Below are 19,850 nucleotides of genomic sequence, written 5' to 3'. Positions count from 1 at the left end.
ACTAACGAGCGAGTAAATGACATCCTAACTCTGAATAACTAAATCCAGCTAAATCATAATGCATAAATGTCAATTCGGACCTGAAGTTATGACTCAGACTTAACCCACAACCACTTGGTTCTAATCTTGGAATGTCGTAATTTTAACAAGATTTGCCCGTTGGGAAAAGTGTCAAATTCTCACTAATTTATTTGATTGGGAATGTTTTGTTCCAGGGTTGTTTACAAAACACAGACTAATAAAGAAATAGTCCTCCTCCCAACCACTATCGAAAGGGGAGGAGGAAACCAGTGATTCCCTAATTCCATTCAGGTTTCCTGCTTCAGTCCTGGCAATGGCACCAAAGAGGGTTGAAGGAGATGATCTATCCCACGCTTGCTTTCCTGCCCTGGTGGGCTTCCTGTAAACCCAAGCACACGCAGCTAATGTTATTCATACAAAGGGCTGTAGTAACTCCAACCCTGGATGAGAATGTTGGTGTGTGGTCTCTCTCTCTCTCCCTCCCTCTCCCTATCTCCCACCACTCCGTCCCTCTCTCTCCCTCCCTCTCCCTATCTCTCCCCACTCCGTCCCTCTCTCTCCCCACTCCGTCCCTCTCTCTCCCCACTCCCTCCCTCTCTCTCCCCACTCCCTCCCTCTCTCTCCCCACTCCCTCCCTCTCTCTCCCCACTCCCTCCCTCTCTCTCCCCACTCCCTCCCTCTCTCTCCCCACTCCCTCTCTCTATTGAAATGCCAATTTTTCTCAACCTTGCAGGGCAGTTTAGAAAGCAGGGGTTTTGTGTAAACTACGTGGTTTCCACAACACAACACCCTACCAGAGGAATTCTATGGAAAGTCTGCAGGAACACAGTCCTGTGCCACCATCCATCTTGTTCCAGCTGACTTCACTGCATACCTCCTCAATGAGCTCAAATTATGAGCTCAGTGCCCAGCAAGGGGCTTGTTAATCAGCTATCCTCCCTGCTGTCTCGCGCCAGTTGTTCTAACCACTTAAACCTTGACGGTTTCCAAGTGCCGGATATACCAAACATCCATTTTGACAGGGGGAACGGGTGTAATTCCAGCTCAAATCGCCGTAATTCCAGAAGTGATAAATGGATACACATTCGGCGGCTCTATTTCCGCCTCCCGAGGCGGCTGCGAGTTTATCTTCGTGGCCCTCGCAGTAGCTCGCTGGTAATTCCAGCAAATCACCCCATTTTCTTCTAACCAAACACATATAGGCCCCCTCAGAATCTGTCAAGAAATGTTACAGTTAAGGGGGACGCTATTCAATCAAGCGGCAAGCGAGGAATTCCCGAGGGGTGTATTAGGTAAATACGGTGAACCTATAGGCTGCTTGTTGATGTATGTACTGTTTAGAGTGTGAGACCAGTGTATTATCACATTACAGTGTAGCCTACGGCAATCAACTGGCAGCAGGCATTTTCTATCAAAAGGGTACTGTTGGAATAATGATTTTTCATTAACGTACAGAGGAACTCATTGAACTATTTTCTATCATAACGTTTCTAGAAGTCTGCCAGGGATGAACATATGCTGTTTACACAGATTCTGTGTATGTTCTTCTGTGGGTCTTCCCCTTCATAATGAAATGTAAACGGAATCAAAACTGGACAATTGCCTTCAGTAGCACGACTCGAACCAAGCCTTCAGTAGCACGACTCGAACCAAGCCTTCAGTAGCACGACTCGAACCAAGACTTCAGTAGCACGACTCGAACCAAGACTTCAGTAGCACGACTCGAACCAAGCCTTCAGTAGCACGACTCGAACCAAGACTTCAGTAGCACGACTCGAACCAAGCCTTCAGTAGCACGACTCGAACCAAGACAACATATGCTTGTGTGTCTAAAGCTCTTTGCACCTTTTTTTTGAAAACACTTTTAGACAAACAAAGACTTGTGAATCCAATAGGCTTGAGTGTCCACTCTAAACCATAAAGCTTGCCACTTTGAACCTGATATGGATGTATTGGCTTGTAGCTCGTTTGCCAACACATCTGGGCTTTAAAGATGAAATGCTGTTGTTCCAATTTGTTGCCCTTTAAATCCTGTCACTCCAATCACATGGACAATTGACGGAGCATTGCTGCACAGTGTGTACTGACGCAGGAAGCTGTGTGTATTGATGCGATTGGTGGCCACTTAGTGAGCATGTCTCATGTGTGGTTTAAGCAGACAGCAGTCGGCTGAGAAGTTATGGGGGTGATGTTTTAATGGAGCAGACAGCAGTGTGTTGAGAGGTAATAGGGGTGATGTTTTAATGGAGCAGACAGCAGTCTGTTGAGACGTAATAGGGGTGATGTTTTAATGGAGCAGACAGCAGTCTGTTGAGAGGTTATGGAGGTGATGTTTTAATGGAGCAGACAGCAGTCTGTTGAGAGGTTATAGGGGTGATGTTTTAATGGAGCAGACAGCAGTCTGTTGAGAGGTAATAGGGGTGATGTTTTAATGGAGCAGACAGCAGTCTGTTGAGAAGTTATGGAGGTGATGTTTTAATGGAGCAGACAGCAGTCTGTTGAGAAGTTATGGAGGTGATGTTTTAATGGAGCAGACAGCAGTCTGTTGAGAGGTAATAGGGGTGATGTTTTAATGGAGCAGACAGCAGTCTGTTGAGAGGTTATGGAGGTGATGTTAATGGAGCAGACAGCAGTCTGTTGAGAGGTAATAGGGGTGATGTTTTAATGGAGCAGACAGCAGTCTGTTGAGAAGTTATGGAGGTGATGTTTTAATGGAGCAGACAGCAGTCTGTTGAGAGGTTATGGAGGTGATGTTTTAATGGAGCAGACAGCAGTCTGTTGAGAGGTTATGGAGGTGATGTTTTAATGGAGCAGACAGCAGTCTGTTGAGAGGTTATGGAGGTGATGTTAATGGAGCAGACAGCACTCTGTTGAGAGGTTATAGGGGTGATGTGAGTATAGAGAGGAGAAGAACATAACTGATCGACAGAGAATGAGGAGTGGATGAGTAAAGAGGATGAGTAAAGAGGATGAGGAGTAAAGAGGATGAAGAGTGGAGGAGTAATGAGGATAAGGAGTGGAGTGGAGGAGTAGAGGATGAGGAGTAGAGGAGTAAAGCGGAGAGGGGTAATGAGGATGAAGAGTAAAGAGGATGAAGAGTAATGAATGAGGATGAAGAGTAATGAGAATGAGGAGTAATGAGAATGAGGAGTAATGATGATGAGGAGTGGAGGAGTAAAGAGGATGAGGAGTAATGATGATGAGTAAAGAGGATGAGGAGTAATGAGGATGAGGAGTAATGTGGATGAGGAGTAAACATGATGAGGAGTGGAGAAGTAAAGAGAAAGAGTGTAGGAGAAATAAGGATGAGGGGTAATGAGGATGAGGAATAATGAGAATGAGGAGTGGAGGAGTAATTAGGATGATGAGTAATGAGGATGAGGAGCAATAATGATGAGGAGTGGAGGAGTAAAGAGGATGAGGGGTAATGAGGAGTGGAGTAATGTGGATGAGGAGTAAAGAGGACGAGGAGTGTAGGAGTAATGACGATGAGGAGTAATGAGGATGAGGAGTGGAGGAGTAAAGAGGACGCGGAGTGGAGGAGTCATGAGGATGAGGAGTAATGAGGATGAGGAGTAATGAGGATTAATGAGGATGAGGAGTAATGAGGAGAGGCGTAAAGAGGATGAGGAGTAATGAGGATGAAGAGTAATGAGGATGAGTGGAGGAGTAATGAGGATGAGGCGTAAAGAGCATGAAGAGTAATGAGGATGAGGCGTAAAGAGGATGAGGGTAAATAATGAGTGGAGGAGTAATGAGGATGAGGAGTGGAGGAGTAATGAGGATGAGGAGTGGAGGAGTAATGAAGATGAGGAGTGATGAGGAGTGGGGGAGTAAAGAGCAAAATGGAGGGTGATGTGAGAATAAAGACAGAGAGCAGTAAGGAAGCGATTGAGGGAGAAGAAGGTGGAAGGGCTAAGAGGAGTGATGCAGGGTTACAGTAACTAGTGGGGGAATGAAGAGCAAGGTTAGTGAAGAGGAGACAAGAGGAGAAGTGAGAAAGGAAGAGTTGTGACGAGGGTTGTGGGACAGAGGACAAGAGGAGAATTGAGAAGGGAAGAGCTGTGATGAGGGTTGTGGGACAGAGGACAAAAGGAGAATTGAGAAGGGAAGAGCTGTGATGAGGGTTGTGGGACAGAGGACAAAAGGAGAATTGAGAAGGGAAGAGTTGTGACGAGGGTTGTGGGACAGAGGACAAGAGGAGAATTGAGAAGGGAAGAGCTGTGATGAGGGTTGTGGGACAGAGGACAAGAGGAGTAGTGAGAAGGGAAGAGCTGTGATGAGGGTTGTAGGACAGAGAGGACAAGAGGAGAAGTGAGAAGGGAAGAGCTGTGACGATGTTTGTGGGACAGAGAGGACACACCATGGAGGGATATGCAGATAGCAGGACTATGCTTAAGAAACAGACAAGTATTGGTTCAGAATCAGGGGTCTTACGTCCACGTCGTCACAGGGCAGGGATCCAGAGCCGTACTGTAGGCGGCACTGGTGGGCAGCACTGTACAGGACCCCGGGGGGAACAGAGTTCAGATCCAGCACGTCCCGCACGGGGGGGTCATCCAGGCACCAGCCCCAGCCTCGACTGAGGAGGAACAACCACAACAACAGGGTGGTCAGACAAATGCGTTATAGTGAAACATGCACACATCGAGATCCTGAAAAGGTGTGTTATTAAATGGATAGTTTGGGATTTTGGCAATGAGCCCGTTATCTACTTCCCCAGATCAGATGAACTCATGGATACCATTTTTATGACTCTGCGTCCAGTATGAAGGAAGTTAAGAGGCAGTTTCACGAGCCAATGCAAACTAGCTTAGTGAAAAGACTGGATGCCTGGCTAAGCTAGTGCTAACACTAGTTAGCATTGGCTCGTGAAAGTACCTCTTAACTTCCTTCATACTAGACAGACATAAAAATGGTATCCAAGACTTCATTGAACTCTGGTAAAATAGATAACAGGCTTCATTATTAGTCCTCTTGTTTTGGGGCTCCCAAGTGGCGCAGTGGTCTAAGGTACTGCATCTCAGTGCTAGAGTTGTCACTACAGACACCGGTTCAATTCCAGGCTGTACCACAACCGACCGTGATGGGCAGTCCCATATGGCGGCGCACAATTGGCCCAGCGTCGTCCGGGTTAGGGTTTGGCCGGAGTAGGCCATCATTGTAAATAATAATATTTTCTTAACAAACTTGCCTAGTTAAATAAAGGATAAATAAAATGGCCAAATCCCAAACTATCCCTTTAAGGCTGAAACAAAATAGTGGGGGGCTTAAATATGATTGAGCCTAATTTTAATGGGCCATATCTTTCATAGTTGACAGGGCTGTATGTGACTGAGTAGACAGTGACGGCGTTGACAAGGTCTCCATGTAAGAAAGCTGACAGGGCGCTAACAGAGTTTAGAGAGCTGTCTGCATGACACAGAATCAAGCAGGCGTCACAGTCAAACCAGTCGTTAGAAGTCAACTCCAGCTCAGTCAAAATGCCAAGCTGTAACCACATGAATACAGCAGCCATTCTATCACATGAACAAAAAGATCAATGAGTCAATCCCCCTTTTATGGGGATCCAATCTATCTCCAGAAGGGACATTTACAAATCCTAGTATTGGAACAGTATTAATTCTAAGTGATTGATTTTATATTAGTATGCATCATTTCTGCACGGACACACTGGAACGGTCCACATCTGCCAACAAAACGAGTAATGATTAGAAAAGTCTGACAATCAGGGACTGATTTAGACTTGGGACACCAGGTGGGTGCAATTCATTATCAGGTAGAACAGAGAACCAGCAGGCTCCGGACCTCATAAGGTAAGAGTTGAATACCTCAGGTGTTGGATATAGGCAACTCCAAAAGCCTGCAAAGGTTGTGAAATATGAACACCAGAATCAAATGCTTTTGAAAATATAGATTGTTATTATTTTCTATGGGTAACATGATGATACTCTCAATGTAAGACCCTACGTCTGCTCCGTGACAACGCAGATTAGGAAAGACATCAACAAAGCATGGGCGTTATACACTCCAAACAGCCTACCCGTTTTAAAATATCACCTTTTTTTATATGACAGCCGTTCCACACATTGTCATGATGCAAGTTGTGTGGGAAAAATATTTGTATTTTATTCTGTTATATTTCATTATACTCTTAGCTACAAATAGGCTTAATGTATTTTAGTAGGCTACTCAAACTCTTGCCAACCACACCATTTTATTAGGCCTATGCAACGTCTAAGCATGAATTAATGTAATAATGAACACTTATCTGAAAAAATGTGTCTTACCGTGCTTGCATTTAGTGCAGGCTGTGTAACAATCACTTAGTGCAGGCTGTGTAACATTCACTTAGTGCAGGCTGTGTAACAATCACTTAGTGCAGGCTGTGTAACAATCACTTAGTGCAGGCTGTGTAACAATCACTTAGTGCAGGCTGTGTAACAATCACTTAGTGCAGGCTGTGTAACAATCACTTAGTGTAGGCTGTGTAACATTCACTTAGTGCAGGCTGTGTAACATTCACTTAGTGCAGGCTGTGTAACATTCACTTAGTGCAGGCTGTGTAACAATCACTTAGTGCAGGCTGTGTAACAATCACTTAGTGCAGGCTGTGTAACAATCACTTAGTGCAGGCTGTGTAACATTCACTTAGTGCAGGCTGTGTAACATTCACTTAGTGCAGGCTGTGTAACATTCACTTAGTGCAGGCTGTGTAACATTCACTTAGTGCAGGCTGTGTAACATTCACTTAGTGCAGGCTGTGTAACAATCACTTAGTGCAGGCTGTGTAACAATCACTTAGTGCAGGCTGTGTAACAATCACTTAGTGCAGGCTGTGTAACAATCACTTAGTGCAGGCTGTGTAACATTCACTTAGTGCAGGCTGTGTAACAATCACTTAGTGCAGGCTGTGTAACAATCACTTAGTGCAGGCTGTGTAACAATCACTTAGTGCAGGCTGTGTAACAATCACTTAGTGCAGGCTGTGTAACAATCACTTAGTGCAGGCTGTGTAACAATCACTTAGTGCAGGCTGTGTAACATTCACTTAGTGCAGGCTGTGTAACAATCACTTAGTGCAGGCTGTGTAACATTCACTTAGTGCAGGCTGTGTAACAATCACTTAGTGCAGGCTGTGTAACAATCACTTAGTGCAGGCTGTGTAACAATCACTTAGTGCAGGCTGTGTAACATTCACTTAGTGCAGGCTGTGTAACATTCACTTAGTGCAGGCTGTGTAACATTCACTTAGTGCAGGCTGTGTAACATTCACTTAGTGCAGGCTGTGTAACAATCACTTAGTGCAGGCTGTGTAACAATCACTTAGTGCAGGCTGTGTAACATTCACTTAGTGCAGGCTGTGTAACAATCACTTAGTGCAGGCTGTGTAACAGTCACTTAGTGCAGGCTGTGTAACAATCACTTAGTGCAGGCTGTGTAACATTCACTTAGTGCAGGCTGTGTAACAGTCACTTAGTGCAGGCTGTGTAACATTCACTTAGTGCAGGCTGTGTAACAGTCACTTAGTGCAGGCTGTGTAACAGTCACTTAGTGCAGGCTGTGTAACATTCACTTAGTGCAGGTTGTGTAACAATCTACCGTGTTGATTTCACTCTCGCAGCACCTGTTTCCACAATGGTGCTGTAGCCTGTACCCTTATCCAGGGGCGTAACTTTCACTGGGGATGGGGAGAACATGTCCCCCCACATTCTAAAATTGCTTTTGTGTCCCCCCCAGTTTTATCATTGGAATGTGATATAAAACGAGGCAGCGTTGTGCTTTAGGACCATGCGGACGCCTCCGAGCGGTCGGGTAGGCTGTTTGGAGTGTTTATCAGACTGGATAAAAAATACAAATAATAAATATACAAACAATAAAAAATAAAAAATTTAATTTAAAAACATGAGTATTTTTTAAACACAAATAATAATTATGTCCCCCCCATTTCTAAAACCAAAGTTGCACCCCTGCCCTGATCATAACCTTTATTTCTATTTATCCGGAGAGGCCTATGTTAGCCATTTAAGGGTGAGCAAGGCTATCTAGGGAAAGTCAACATGTCGTATTCTCACGTGGGAAGAGGGATCATAAGCTCTGCATTTGGACAAATTAGAATGTTTTCACACCACCCAAATAATGGACTGTTCCCGGCTCTACACTCTCAATGCGTGGTTGGTAGCCTTATGTCTGCCTCGCTGCTCACATAATGGAATTCACAACACAATGCTACACAACAAGCTCCTGTTTTTTTAAAAGTGTATTATCTTGATTTTAATTGTTAAAAGTGTATTATCTTGATTTAAATTTTTATAAGTGTATGATATTGATTAACATTTTTAAAAGTGTATTATCTTGATTTAAAATGTTTCAGACCAATGTAATTGTTCTGAATCACAAGCCAACCAATGCGTCGAAATAATGTTTTCATTTCACCCGCCAGCTGATTTTCTTGCGGCTCACCTGAGACTCTACTCATGGGCAAGTTCGTTTTGCATGGCTGCCCCGAGTGAGTGGAGAGCCAATGAAATGGTCTAAAAATGTACAAACTCTGCCTACCCGGGCACCGGACCATGCAAAACGAACTCGCCCAATGATTAGCCCAATAGGGTAAATACAGATACTGTAGGCAACCCCATGCTTCAGCCTATTAATTTCTAGCCACTATGCTGCATCAGATGGGCTACAGGAGATAATGCTTACTGGTAATAGCATACCTAATAATATGGACGGTGCATAGGCTATATGCATGGAGCCAATATGGTAAAATCATTTGAACAAATAATTTGACCAATACATTATTTGTCTCTCATTTCTGGAGGTGGAAATTATATTTGATATGGAGTGTGCATTATTTTATTTATTTTCATTCATTTTAGAGTAGAATGTCCTTTTAAAAAGTCACCAGAACAGAGCTTCTCAGTGCAACATAAAAATGACCCAAAATAGGGGGTGGGTGCGGCGACCTTTCCCCCCACTGCTACAAATGTTTCCAGAGGAAACACTGGACAGGAGGAAGACTCATTCAAATGTGGGCAGATAGTTTTAGGTACAGCAGCAAATTTCCACAAATCCAACATGCAGCAAAGGGAGAGAGTAGATAAGGACAATAAGGTCACAACTCCACAGCAACGGTATGCCACAGCTGAGCTTTTACAGAACAACACACACTGCTGTTCTCATAAGCAGAAGTCCAGCTGCTTGTCCAAAATATGGTCAATATAACAAGATGCGTGACCCTTGACCAGGCCAAATAGAATAAACTTCTAAGGCAACAGGACTTTCCTGTTTACTTAAAGTATATAAAAAAACACATGATCATAAGTGACTGTGACTGGCGTCTGCTCAACTGCTTTCGACTGCCATCAAGCAACACAAGAACAGATTAGGATGAAGAGATCCTGAGGCGGCCAGAACACAACTCCGTCGAGAGGGGGTAAAGGGTTTCAATAAAACTATTGAAGTGTTCAATCAAGACCATTTATTCTGCTTTCAGTCACACTGACTAGACTGAAAGCTTTCTGAATAGAGAAAAATATAATTTCTACCCTTGGCAGGCTACCATGTTATTTTATTGAATGATGTTTTCTCTGCATCACAGCCCAGGCCACTGATTCTGACCCAGTAATTGGTGAGGTGTGATCACACCAGCAAGTGGAACTGCTATCAAGACTCAAATGCTCCCAGCAGGCCTTGTTCTCTCAAGCCTGGTCCCAGATCTGTTTGTGCTGTATCGCCGACTTGTATGGTCATTGTCACGCTTTTGCTCAATTGGTCAGATTATTTGTTTAAATTATTTTACCATATTGGTCCATGCATATAGCCTATGCACCGTCCATATTATTAGGTATGCTATTCCACAATGACCACAGGAGTTGGCAAGACAGTACAAAGAGATCTAAGACCAGGCTAGTTTCTCTCCTAACAATGTAAAAAGCTGTGTGGAACTCAGTGCGCAAAACTCAACTCTAATGTCCAATTTCATCCCTCAGACACCCCTCAGTCATATTGGAGCCTACTGGAGCACTAGGGTAGTTAAAGTTCACACATTTTATAGCCTGCAGTATAGTGGGTTATTACATTTGAGCCGGACAGATTCAGCAAAGAATGTTTAAACCATTACTTTTACAACTGGTGTCTTTGCAATTAATTTATAAAACTATGGCTAAAGGCCTTTTCAATATCCTGCTTCAGTAAACTCTGTCTGGTCCACTTACGTAGTATTTCACCTGAAATAACCTATTCATATATGTTTGTGATTTCAACTCTAACAAAGATTTTTTGCATTTCTGAAGTAACATTTATACAATGACGCATCTGAAAGTACTGGTCCATTGGTGAGGTGTAGACGCCACATCAATCCAAACCAATAACAAGCTATTTGTTTTATAAGTCAGTTAAGAACAAATTCTTATTTACAATGACAGCCTAGGAACAGTGGGTTAACTGCCTTGTTCAGGGGCAGAATGACAGATTTAGCAATCTTTCGGTTACTGGCCCAACGCTCTAACCACTACTGCCGCCCCTACTAATCTGCTATAATAGATTATTACATCAGTCATGATAAATACGCTTATACAACTGATTTTGTTGTGACTAGTGATGAATAAGGCTTAACTTAACTAAGCAATCCATTGGAATTTCTTCTACCTAGCAACAGCCAGATTCACACGCAAAATATGAAAATGATTGATTTCACTATCAGGCAATCAAGAATGGCAACTAGATAGAGTGAATTCCTTCAATACGCTCCATGACACTAATTTCAACATATTCCATAGATTTGACTGAGTTCAAATGTACTTCATTCAATGAACCCCATGCACCCAGTCGAGAAACAAAATGGCCACTTTGGAGCTGTGAGCTTGAAAGCTGAGATGATCTGGTAAAATAACATACAAAAGGTAAAGCTGGTGAGATGGATTATGCCTACAAAGCTCAGGGCCTGTCTTCCCAAGTGTCTCAAAATAGGATTGCTGATCTAGGATCAGGTCCACCCGGTCTTAGTCAGCATTATCTAAAAGGACAAACTGATCGTAGATCAGAACTCCTACTCAGAATCACTTTATGAATACAGGGCCTAGATCATCTGGAGGAGCTATAAGGTGGCGTTGGCCAGCTGCACCTCACAGCTGCAGGAAAAATCACAACATGCCTAGTAATGTAGTTGGGGAGAATTCCACAGAATGCTTTCAGAGCTGAACAAGTGACCCTATATTAGACTTTGGACCACAGTAACGACTACTGAAGACAGACTGAATATCCTGCCACATATGCCAAACACTATCATGATAGAGGAACACATGAAAATAAGTCGGAAACTTTGTGTTTATCTACTGATACTTAGTCAACTGCATACTTTTGTATGTGTGCCTTGTTAAAAATATCAAGTCATCTAAACTAAAGAGCATTTAACAGCTAGCTAATGAAATGTATGATGGAAGGCGCTAGCATTTCTGTGTAATGTATATGCTGTGCATCCGATAATGGATAATAGTATAGGGATTTATGGACTAAAAATACCCTAATACTTATTATTTTCCCTGATTCTAAAATGCAAACCTTGATTGAACTGGTTCATCCAAGGGCAAAGCTATTCTTTGTAACTTTAGATGCAGTATTCCAAAAAGGAGGGGAATATTTGACTTAACATCTGTTAACAGCTGCTTAACCTACAGTACATGACTTCTTCTTCAATGAGACTTCAATAGCCAGGAGTTTAATGATGCATACATATAATGATGACGCATTTGGGATGACATAATATTGACCACTATGCAACAGCAATTAAATTGTTCTCCATGAGTGACTATGGCTGCAGAGGTCCACTGAATAGAGGTTTAGAGGGAGAACTGACATCTGATGCCTTTGTGAAAGAAAAACACTTGTGCTGTCCAGGAGACGTTTACACAGGTTGAAGTGGTGATTTATAAACTCTATTCTTTTCAGAAAATTCCACACAAAGAATGCTAATATTTTCAATAGTCAAGTCACTAGCTAAAATAAATCAAAATCGATAAGCGTCAACAATACGAATGTCTGAACTTATGTAACACCAGTGAAAACGTCCTTCACCTTTCAAACAGTAAAAAAATGGACACACTGCACGGTGCGTGTTAATTTACAGCTTAAGTCTTAGAAGTCTTGCCCACTCACAATCAAGCAGAAGGCAATAATTGTCCTCGCTGCAATTTCCAGATTCCTTTTCATCGCAATTACACACATGAAAAGCTTTGGGGCTTTTTTGTAACCCCCGCCTCTCCTTCCAACCTCCAACCCCCCTTCAAACAATCTAGTCTAGACATTGTTGGAGAGCCACTCTCTCTGTCCTCAGCCCATCTGTAGGATAACCATCTGAACCCCATGGCTCAGCCTGCCCTTCCACATTCCACATTTAAGTAACAACTACAGCTCAAAGTCAGACAACTGAATAGGACTGAGTACTGAGCCCTGAGGAACCTCTCTGCCATTAGCCCACAATGGTGCCCTTGTGGTGGGAGCAGGATGAGATGAGAGGAAGAGGAGGGAGGGAAAGATGACAAATGGAGGAAGAGGAGGAGATGGGATGTAAAAAGTATTAGAGGGAGGCAATTGGATGGTTCCAGCTGAAAGAGAAATATATGAAGAAATAGGAGGAGAGAAATATATGAAGAAATAGGAGGAGAGAAATATATGAAGAAATAGGAGAGAGAGAAATATATAAAGAAATAGGAGGAGAGAACGATATATATATATATATAAAAAGAAAGAGTGAGATGGAGAGAAATTTAGAAAAAGATGAGGAGAGATAGGAGTGGCGTACATGGGCCCGTGGCTAGTGCCAGCTGGAAGGAGGGGCTATTACCCTCTCCCATTCAGCAGCAGGACAGAGGGGGAGTACAATGAACCGCCTGATCGCCTGCATGCCAGCTCATTCTCCTAACCCTGCTCGTACTCTGACAATATGAGCTACCGTTATGAAACAGTCCTACAGTGGCTTGCGAAATACAGTATTCACCCCTCCTTGGCATGTTTCCAATTTTGTTGCCTTACAACCTGGAATTAAAATATCATTTTGGGAGGGTTTGTATCATTTGATTCTCACAACATGCCTACCACTTTGAAGATGCAAAATATTTTTTATTGGGAAACAAACAAGAAACAACACAAAAAAACTGAAAACTTGAGCGTGCATAATGATTCACCCCAACCAAAGTCAATACTTTGTAGAGCCACCTTTTGCAGCAATTACAACTGCAAGTCTCTGGGGTATGTCTCTATAAGCTTGGCACATCTAGCCACTGGGATTTTTGCCCATTCTTCAAGGCAAAACTGCTCCAGCTCCTTCAAGTTGGATGGGTTCCGCTGGTGTACAGCAATCTTTAAGTCATACCACAGATTCTCAATTGGATTGAGGTCTGGGCTTTGACTAGGCCATTCCAAGATATTTAAATGTTTCCCCTTAAACCACTTGAGTGTTGCTTTAGCAGTATGCTTATGGTCATTGTCCTGCTGGAAGGTGAACCTCTATCCCAGTCTCAAATCTCTGGAAGACTGAAACAGGTTTCCCATAAGAATTTCCCTGTATTTAGCCCATCCACCATTCCTTCAATTCTGACCAGTTTCCCAGTCCCTGCCAATGAAAAACATCCCAACAGCATGATGCTGCCACCACCATGCTTCACTGTGGGGATGGTGTTCTCGGGGTGATGAGGTGTTGGATTTGCGCCAGACATTTTCCTTGATGGCCAAAACGCAAAACTTTTGTCTTATCTGACCACAGTACCTTATTCCATATGTTTGGGGAGACTCCCACATGCCTTTTGGCGAACACCAAACGTGATTGCTTAAAGAAAAAAAATAAGCAATGGCTTTTTTCTGTCCACTCTTCTGTAAAGCCCAGCTCTGTGGAGTGTACGGCTTAAAGTGGTCCTATGGACAGAAAGTCCAATGTCCGCTGTGGAGCTTTGCAGCTCCTTCGGGGTTATCTTTGGTCTCTTTATTGCCTCTGATTAATGCCCTCCTTGCCTGGTCCGTAAGTTTTGGTGGGCGGCCCTCTCTTGGCAGGTTTGTTGTGGTGCCATATTCTTTCCATTTTTAAATAATGGACTTATTGGTGCTCCGTGGGATGTTCAAAGTTTCTGATATGTTTTATAACCCAACCCTAATCTGTATGTCACGCCCTGACCTTAGTGAGCCTTTTTATGTCTCTATTTTGGTTTGGTCAGGGTGTGATTTGGGGTGGACATTCTATGTTTTATTTTCTATGTTTTTTGTATTTCTATGTTTTGGCCGGGGACAGCTGGGACAGCTGTCTATCGTTGTCTCTGATTGAGAACCATACTTAGGTAGACCTTTTTCCCTCCTTTCGTTGTGGGAAGTCAACTTTGTTTGTGGCACATATGCCTTAAGCTTCACGGTTGTTTTGTATTGTTTATTGTTTTTGTCGGCGTCATCCTAATAAAAAGGAATATGTACGCTCACCATGCTGCACCTTGGTCTACTTCTGTTGACGGCCGTGACACTGTACTTCTCCAGAACTTTGTTTCTGACCTGTTTGGAGAGCTCCTTGGTCTTCATGGTGCCACTTGCTTGGTGGTGCACCTTGCTTAGTGGTGTTGCAGACTCTGGGGCCTTTCAGAACAGGTGTATATCTACTGAGATCATGTGACACTTGCACACAGGTCGACTTTATTTAACTAACTATGTGACTTCTGAAAGTAATTGGTTGCACCATATCTTATATATGGGCTTCATAGCAAAGGTGGTGAATACATATGCACGCACCACTTTTCCGGTGGGTTAACTGCCTTGCTCAAGGGCAGAACGACAGATTTTTACCTTATCAGCTTGGGGATTTGATTCAGCAACCTTTCGGTTACTGGCTCAACGCTCTTACCCGACACAGTCATGTTCTAGAAAATAACATATTCACACAATGTGAGGTGAAAATTTAATCAGCACAGACCTATGACTGGAAAGGATGTATTATGTACTGAAAGAGACCCTTCATCTTGGTTTACTTGAGGGAAATTAAAGATAAAGGGTTTCTTTCAATACATCATACACCCTTTCCGGTCATAGGTCTGTGCTGATGAAATTTTCACCTCACATTATGTGTGAATGTTATTTTCAAGGACACGACTGTGTCTGCATCTGAATGCAAACATACTGAAATAATTATACCTCGTCACACCAAAACAACAAGTAGAGCAAAAAGTACAAATGTACAAACAAGTAGAAGGACGAGTGCAGCTAAACTTGTGACTGCCAACTCTCAAGTGATGGTTTGCCTGCATTAGATAAGGTAGGCTATAGCATGTAAATAGGTTATTTCAGCAAAGAAAAATACATACTGAGTCATACATACAGCTTCACTCTGACAAAGAAACAAAAACAAAAGAAAAACAGTCAATGTAGGCTTGGTGGTGCATGTCAGATGCATGCCAATTGATTTAACGTTTGTACGGGTGCAACATTTTCACATGACTTTAAAGTCAAGTAAACAAAGCTAAAACATTAAACCATCGTCATACATTTTACCATACACTCATTTTCCTATTTGTAACCTTTATTTTTTAGTTTATGCCATGTTCACTCAGACAAAGAGAAAACAGGTGCAAGTTCTGTATTGGTGCAAACACTTCTCATGTAAATCTGGACCATGTTTCCAGACATGCTCATTAGTTATCTTTTACACTGGTTTTCTGCCTTTCTTGCCAGTTGGTGCCAGTGCAGCGATCCAAACAATGTTACCAGAGCACTTTGGAGCAAGAGACTAACACTGTAGCAAGCCAATATATGAGAGCACATGCAACCAATCACGTTTTAGGAAAAATGTGGGAGCAAATGCCGTCGTATTTTTTTTAGCAGGCATGAAGATAAATCAATTACTCACCCCAGGCCTAGATCCTGCCTAGGTCCACACAAACACACACACCCAGGCAGAGGCCAGTCTGAGGCACCCCTCTCCTCACATTTTGTATGGAATGTATAGTAAAGACATAATTTAACTGTCAAATGCATTACCTTTTAATGTCCCATGAACACAACCATGATGTTTTCATTTGTCAAACTAATTAATTTAAAAAGTAGGTTACCTTCGCATGTTCATCCAAAATAATTCCAGCATCCGAAGAGTACACTGTGCACCCGCCAACTTTCCTTCAATTAGCAAGTGGTTGAAACTATCTCACTGGAGAAAGAATCTGAGCGAGCGAAATAGCGCCCCTCTGTCTTACTACATGTAGGACATGTATCTGATGCAGATCTAGGCCTGGGGTGAGACACAAACCTATGACCGGAAAGGGTGTATGATGTATTGAAATAGATCATTTATCTTGGTTTACTTAGGAACCAAACACGTCTCTGACGCTTGTCTCTGACGCTTGTCTCTGAGTCTCAGATAGATTGGATGGTAGTAAGCAGTGATGAGGTTTTGTCTATTGATCTGTGATTGAAACATTCTAAGTACCATCCACATACAACCCTCTCATATCCAGGCTATTTGGGTAGATGGTCGATTGAAAGTGGATACATCATTGGTGGAACTGCTCAATTTGAAAGCATCAAGCAACATGGAACAAAGAGACCATGGGACAATTAGAATTCACTCATAAATCAGTGCACATATCCGGTACATATTCCATTAGGTCCTTATTGGGGAGTAGTTGTATTATGGATTCAAGGGCCATCAGTGGCACAAACGATGAGTGGAATTGTAGAATAGGGAGTTAGAGACGGGAAAGAGACAGGTAATGTGGTTTGAAGGGGATGAGGAGAGGAGAGAGAGAGAGAGAGAATAAAAGAGAAAAAGACAGATGGAGACAGAGAGAGGCAGAAAGAGAACAACATATTGTGAGGAAATTATGATTGCATTCTGTTTTCCTTTGGGAACATTGCATTAACCCTATCAGTTCATTTAAGCCTGATTGAATGACGCATTGTATGGTTTTCTATATACTATCATTTGCATTATCATTACAAAGCGTGAGAGAGAAACAGGGAGAAACTTAGACAGAATGATGAGGTCATCAGTGTGGGACAATAGAATTAGGAATTAGAACTCACTCGAGGAAGCGGGTGATATACTGCCGGCTGCAGCGCGACCAGCTGGGGGTGGAGGTGCCATACAGGAGCTGTGGAGACATGATGAAAGGTCTTTTCCCAATCGGCTCACAGTCATTGCCGTTCCCATCATGCTGAATCCCAAAGCTGCGGCATAGAAGCACATCCCACAGAGAGAAGGGAGAGTGAGTGGGCCCTGCATGGACAATTTGACATGTACACAGATATATAGGAAAATATAGACACACACACACACACACACACACACACACACACACACACACACACACACACACACACACACACACACACACACACACACACACACACACTACACAGAGACAACACAGTGAGTGGACAACTATACAATATAATATCCATTCTCAAATATACACTATACACCGACTGGACAAAAAATGAGGAACACATAACTAATGGATTGAAGTGGATTTAACAGGTGATATCAGTAAGGGATCATAGCTTCACCCGGATTCACCTGGTCAACCCACCATCATGGAAATAACAGGCATTCCTAATATTTTGTCTACTCAATACATACACACACAGCTGATGCAGAGTGTATATTGAGAGGCCACTGCCTAGACAGGCTGCCTAGACACACACTTTAATAAGCACACGTATGCACGTACACATTCACACAGTAGAGAGAGACCAAAGAGACAGACATGTACTGTATAAACATCAAATGCTGCCAGAGCCTGCCTTGGAAACCGCACAAAATCCTTTGACAAACATGTCTGGCAGCAGTCTTGGTGTCTTTGTAGTGGGTAGCATAGCCCGCTAAGCTAATGCGACACATTGCTTTCATCAGTCGCCGGACTTCCGGATCTCACACAAGCGTTAACCGACCCAGTCCCATTTACCCCCTATGGCCACTGAGCGGAGTATTTAGAAACTAATCTGAATCACACTAGGGGGCTTAGCAATATATGGCACCACCAACCAATATCACAGCTTCACTCTGTGATGGTCTAAAGACTCCAAGGCGAGGGCTGAAGCCTCAAAGACTAGGCAAACTCCCTTTTAATTGTATTTACATACCCTGCTGTTGTATGTAGTAAAGGGCCCCTTTCCAACAAATGCCTAAGTCAGTGCTGGTTCAGTTAGAGCTCATTAAAAAAGAAAGTGGGACACGTATAGAGACATGCTATACATTGACTGGAGTTGACCTCAACTACTATCAAACTCTATTAGGTTTTGCATTCATACACAGCACTGATAAGGTTCACTCCCTTTGAATTAAGGCTATGACATTGACACTGATGAAACCTGACGGGGTGAGACGTTTGTCCCTAATGGAATAAACAGATGTATCTTCAATCGCCTTCAACCCAAAAGAGTGGACCTTCATTTTCTTGTTATTGGGCATTTGGATCTACGCACCTCATAGCGAATTCATTTAACTTGTGTGCTGCACGACTTGTTTTCTGACTTAACTAACTTGCATCACAGCATTCTAATTCTACACTATACTTAGATTGCTTGTCAAAAGATTTTTTATACTATTTACTTTTCAACTATAACCATAAAACATTTGCATAACTTAACATTAGTTTGAATGAGTACCATAGGAATACGGCGGTAGATGTTAAAAATGGTCCTGCTCCTTGGCCAATCAAGCTACAAGACCAACTTAACAAATATGTTCAAGCTATCTTAACATCAAATTATTTAAAACCTTTATCAACTATAATTATATAAAATGTGCATAGAGTCGTGGCCAAAAGTTTTGAGAATGAGACAAATATTAATTTTCACAAAGTCTGCTGCCTCAGTTTGTATGATGGCAATTTGCATTTACTCCAGAATGTTATGAAGAGTCATCAGATGAATTGCAAAGTCCCTCTTTGCCATGCAAAGGAACTGAATCCCCCCCCCCCAAAATTCCACTGCATTTCAGCCCTGCCACAAAAGGACCAGCTGACATCATGTCAGTGATTCTCTCGTTAACACAGGTTTGAGGACAAGGCTGAGGACGAGGACAAGGCTGGAGATCACTCTGTCATGCTGATTGAGTTCGAATAACAGACTGGAAGCTTCAAAAGGAGGGTGGTGCTTGGAATCATTGTCCTTCCTCTGTCAACCATGTTTACCTGCAAGGAAACAGGTGCCGTCATCATTGCTTTGCACAAAAAGGGCTTCACAGGCAAGGATATTGCTGTCAGTAAGATTGCACCTAAATCAAACATTTATCGGATCATCAAGAACTTCAAGGAGAGCGGTTGTTTGGGGCATCCGGAAAAAAGCTTGTCCGGAGAAGACAAGGTGAGCGCTACCATCAGTCCTGCGTCATGCCAACAGTAAAGCATCCGGAGACCATTCATGTATGGGGTTGCTCTCAGCCAAGGGAGTGGGCTCACTCACAAATTTGCCTAAGAACACAGCCATGAATAAAGAATGGTACCAACACATCCTCCGAGAGCAACTTCTCCCAACCATCCAGGAACAGTTTGGTGATGAACAATGCCTTTTCCAGCATGATGGAGCACCTTGCCATAAGGCAAAAGTGATAACTAAGTGGCTCGGGGAACAAAACATCGATATTTTGGGAAAACTCCCCAGAACTTAAACCCATTGAGAGCTTGTTGTCAATCCTCAAAAGGGGGGGGGACAAATAAAACCCCACAAATTCTGACAAACTTCAAGCATTGATTATGCAAGAATGGGCTGCCATCAGTCAGGATGTGGCCCAGAAGTTAATTGACAGCGTGCCAGGGCGGATTGCAGAGGTTTTGAAAAAGAAGGGTCAACACTGCAAATAT

The 19,850-nt window shown here is 42.9% G+C and overlaps 1 protein-coding gene across 2 annotated transcripts in view; it reads right to left on the bottom strand.

Annotated features, from left to right (window-relative positions):
- Positions 1-19,850, bottom strand: part of LOC139575608 (A disintegrin and metalloproteinase with thrombospondin motifs 7) — a 126,994-nt gene that overhangs the window by 65,334 nt on the left and 41,810 nt on the right. For both annotated transcript variants that reach the window (XM_071400747.1, XM_071400748.1), the window contains 2 exons: positions 17,071-17,214; positions 4,459-4,603 (listed from right to left, as the gene is read on the bottom strand). In XM_071400747.1, the coding sequence (XP_071256848.1) occupies positions 4,459-4,603; positions 17,071-17,214 (289 nt within the window). The remainder of the gene's footprint in view (positions 1-4,458; positions 4,604-17,070; positions 17,215-19,850) is intronic.

Source organism: Salvelinus alpinus, chromosome 5 (genome assembly GCF_045679555.1).
Source record: "Salvelinus alpinus chromosome 5, SLU_Salpinus.1, whole genome shotgun sequence".
NCBI classification, from domain to species: domain Eukaryota; kingdom Metazoa; phylum Chordata; class Actinopteri; order Salmoniformes; family Salmonidae; genus Salvelinus; species Salvelinus alpinus.
This window is presented reverse-complemented; position numbering and strand designations above follow the sequence as displayed.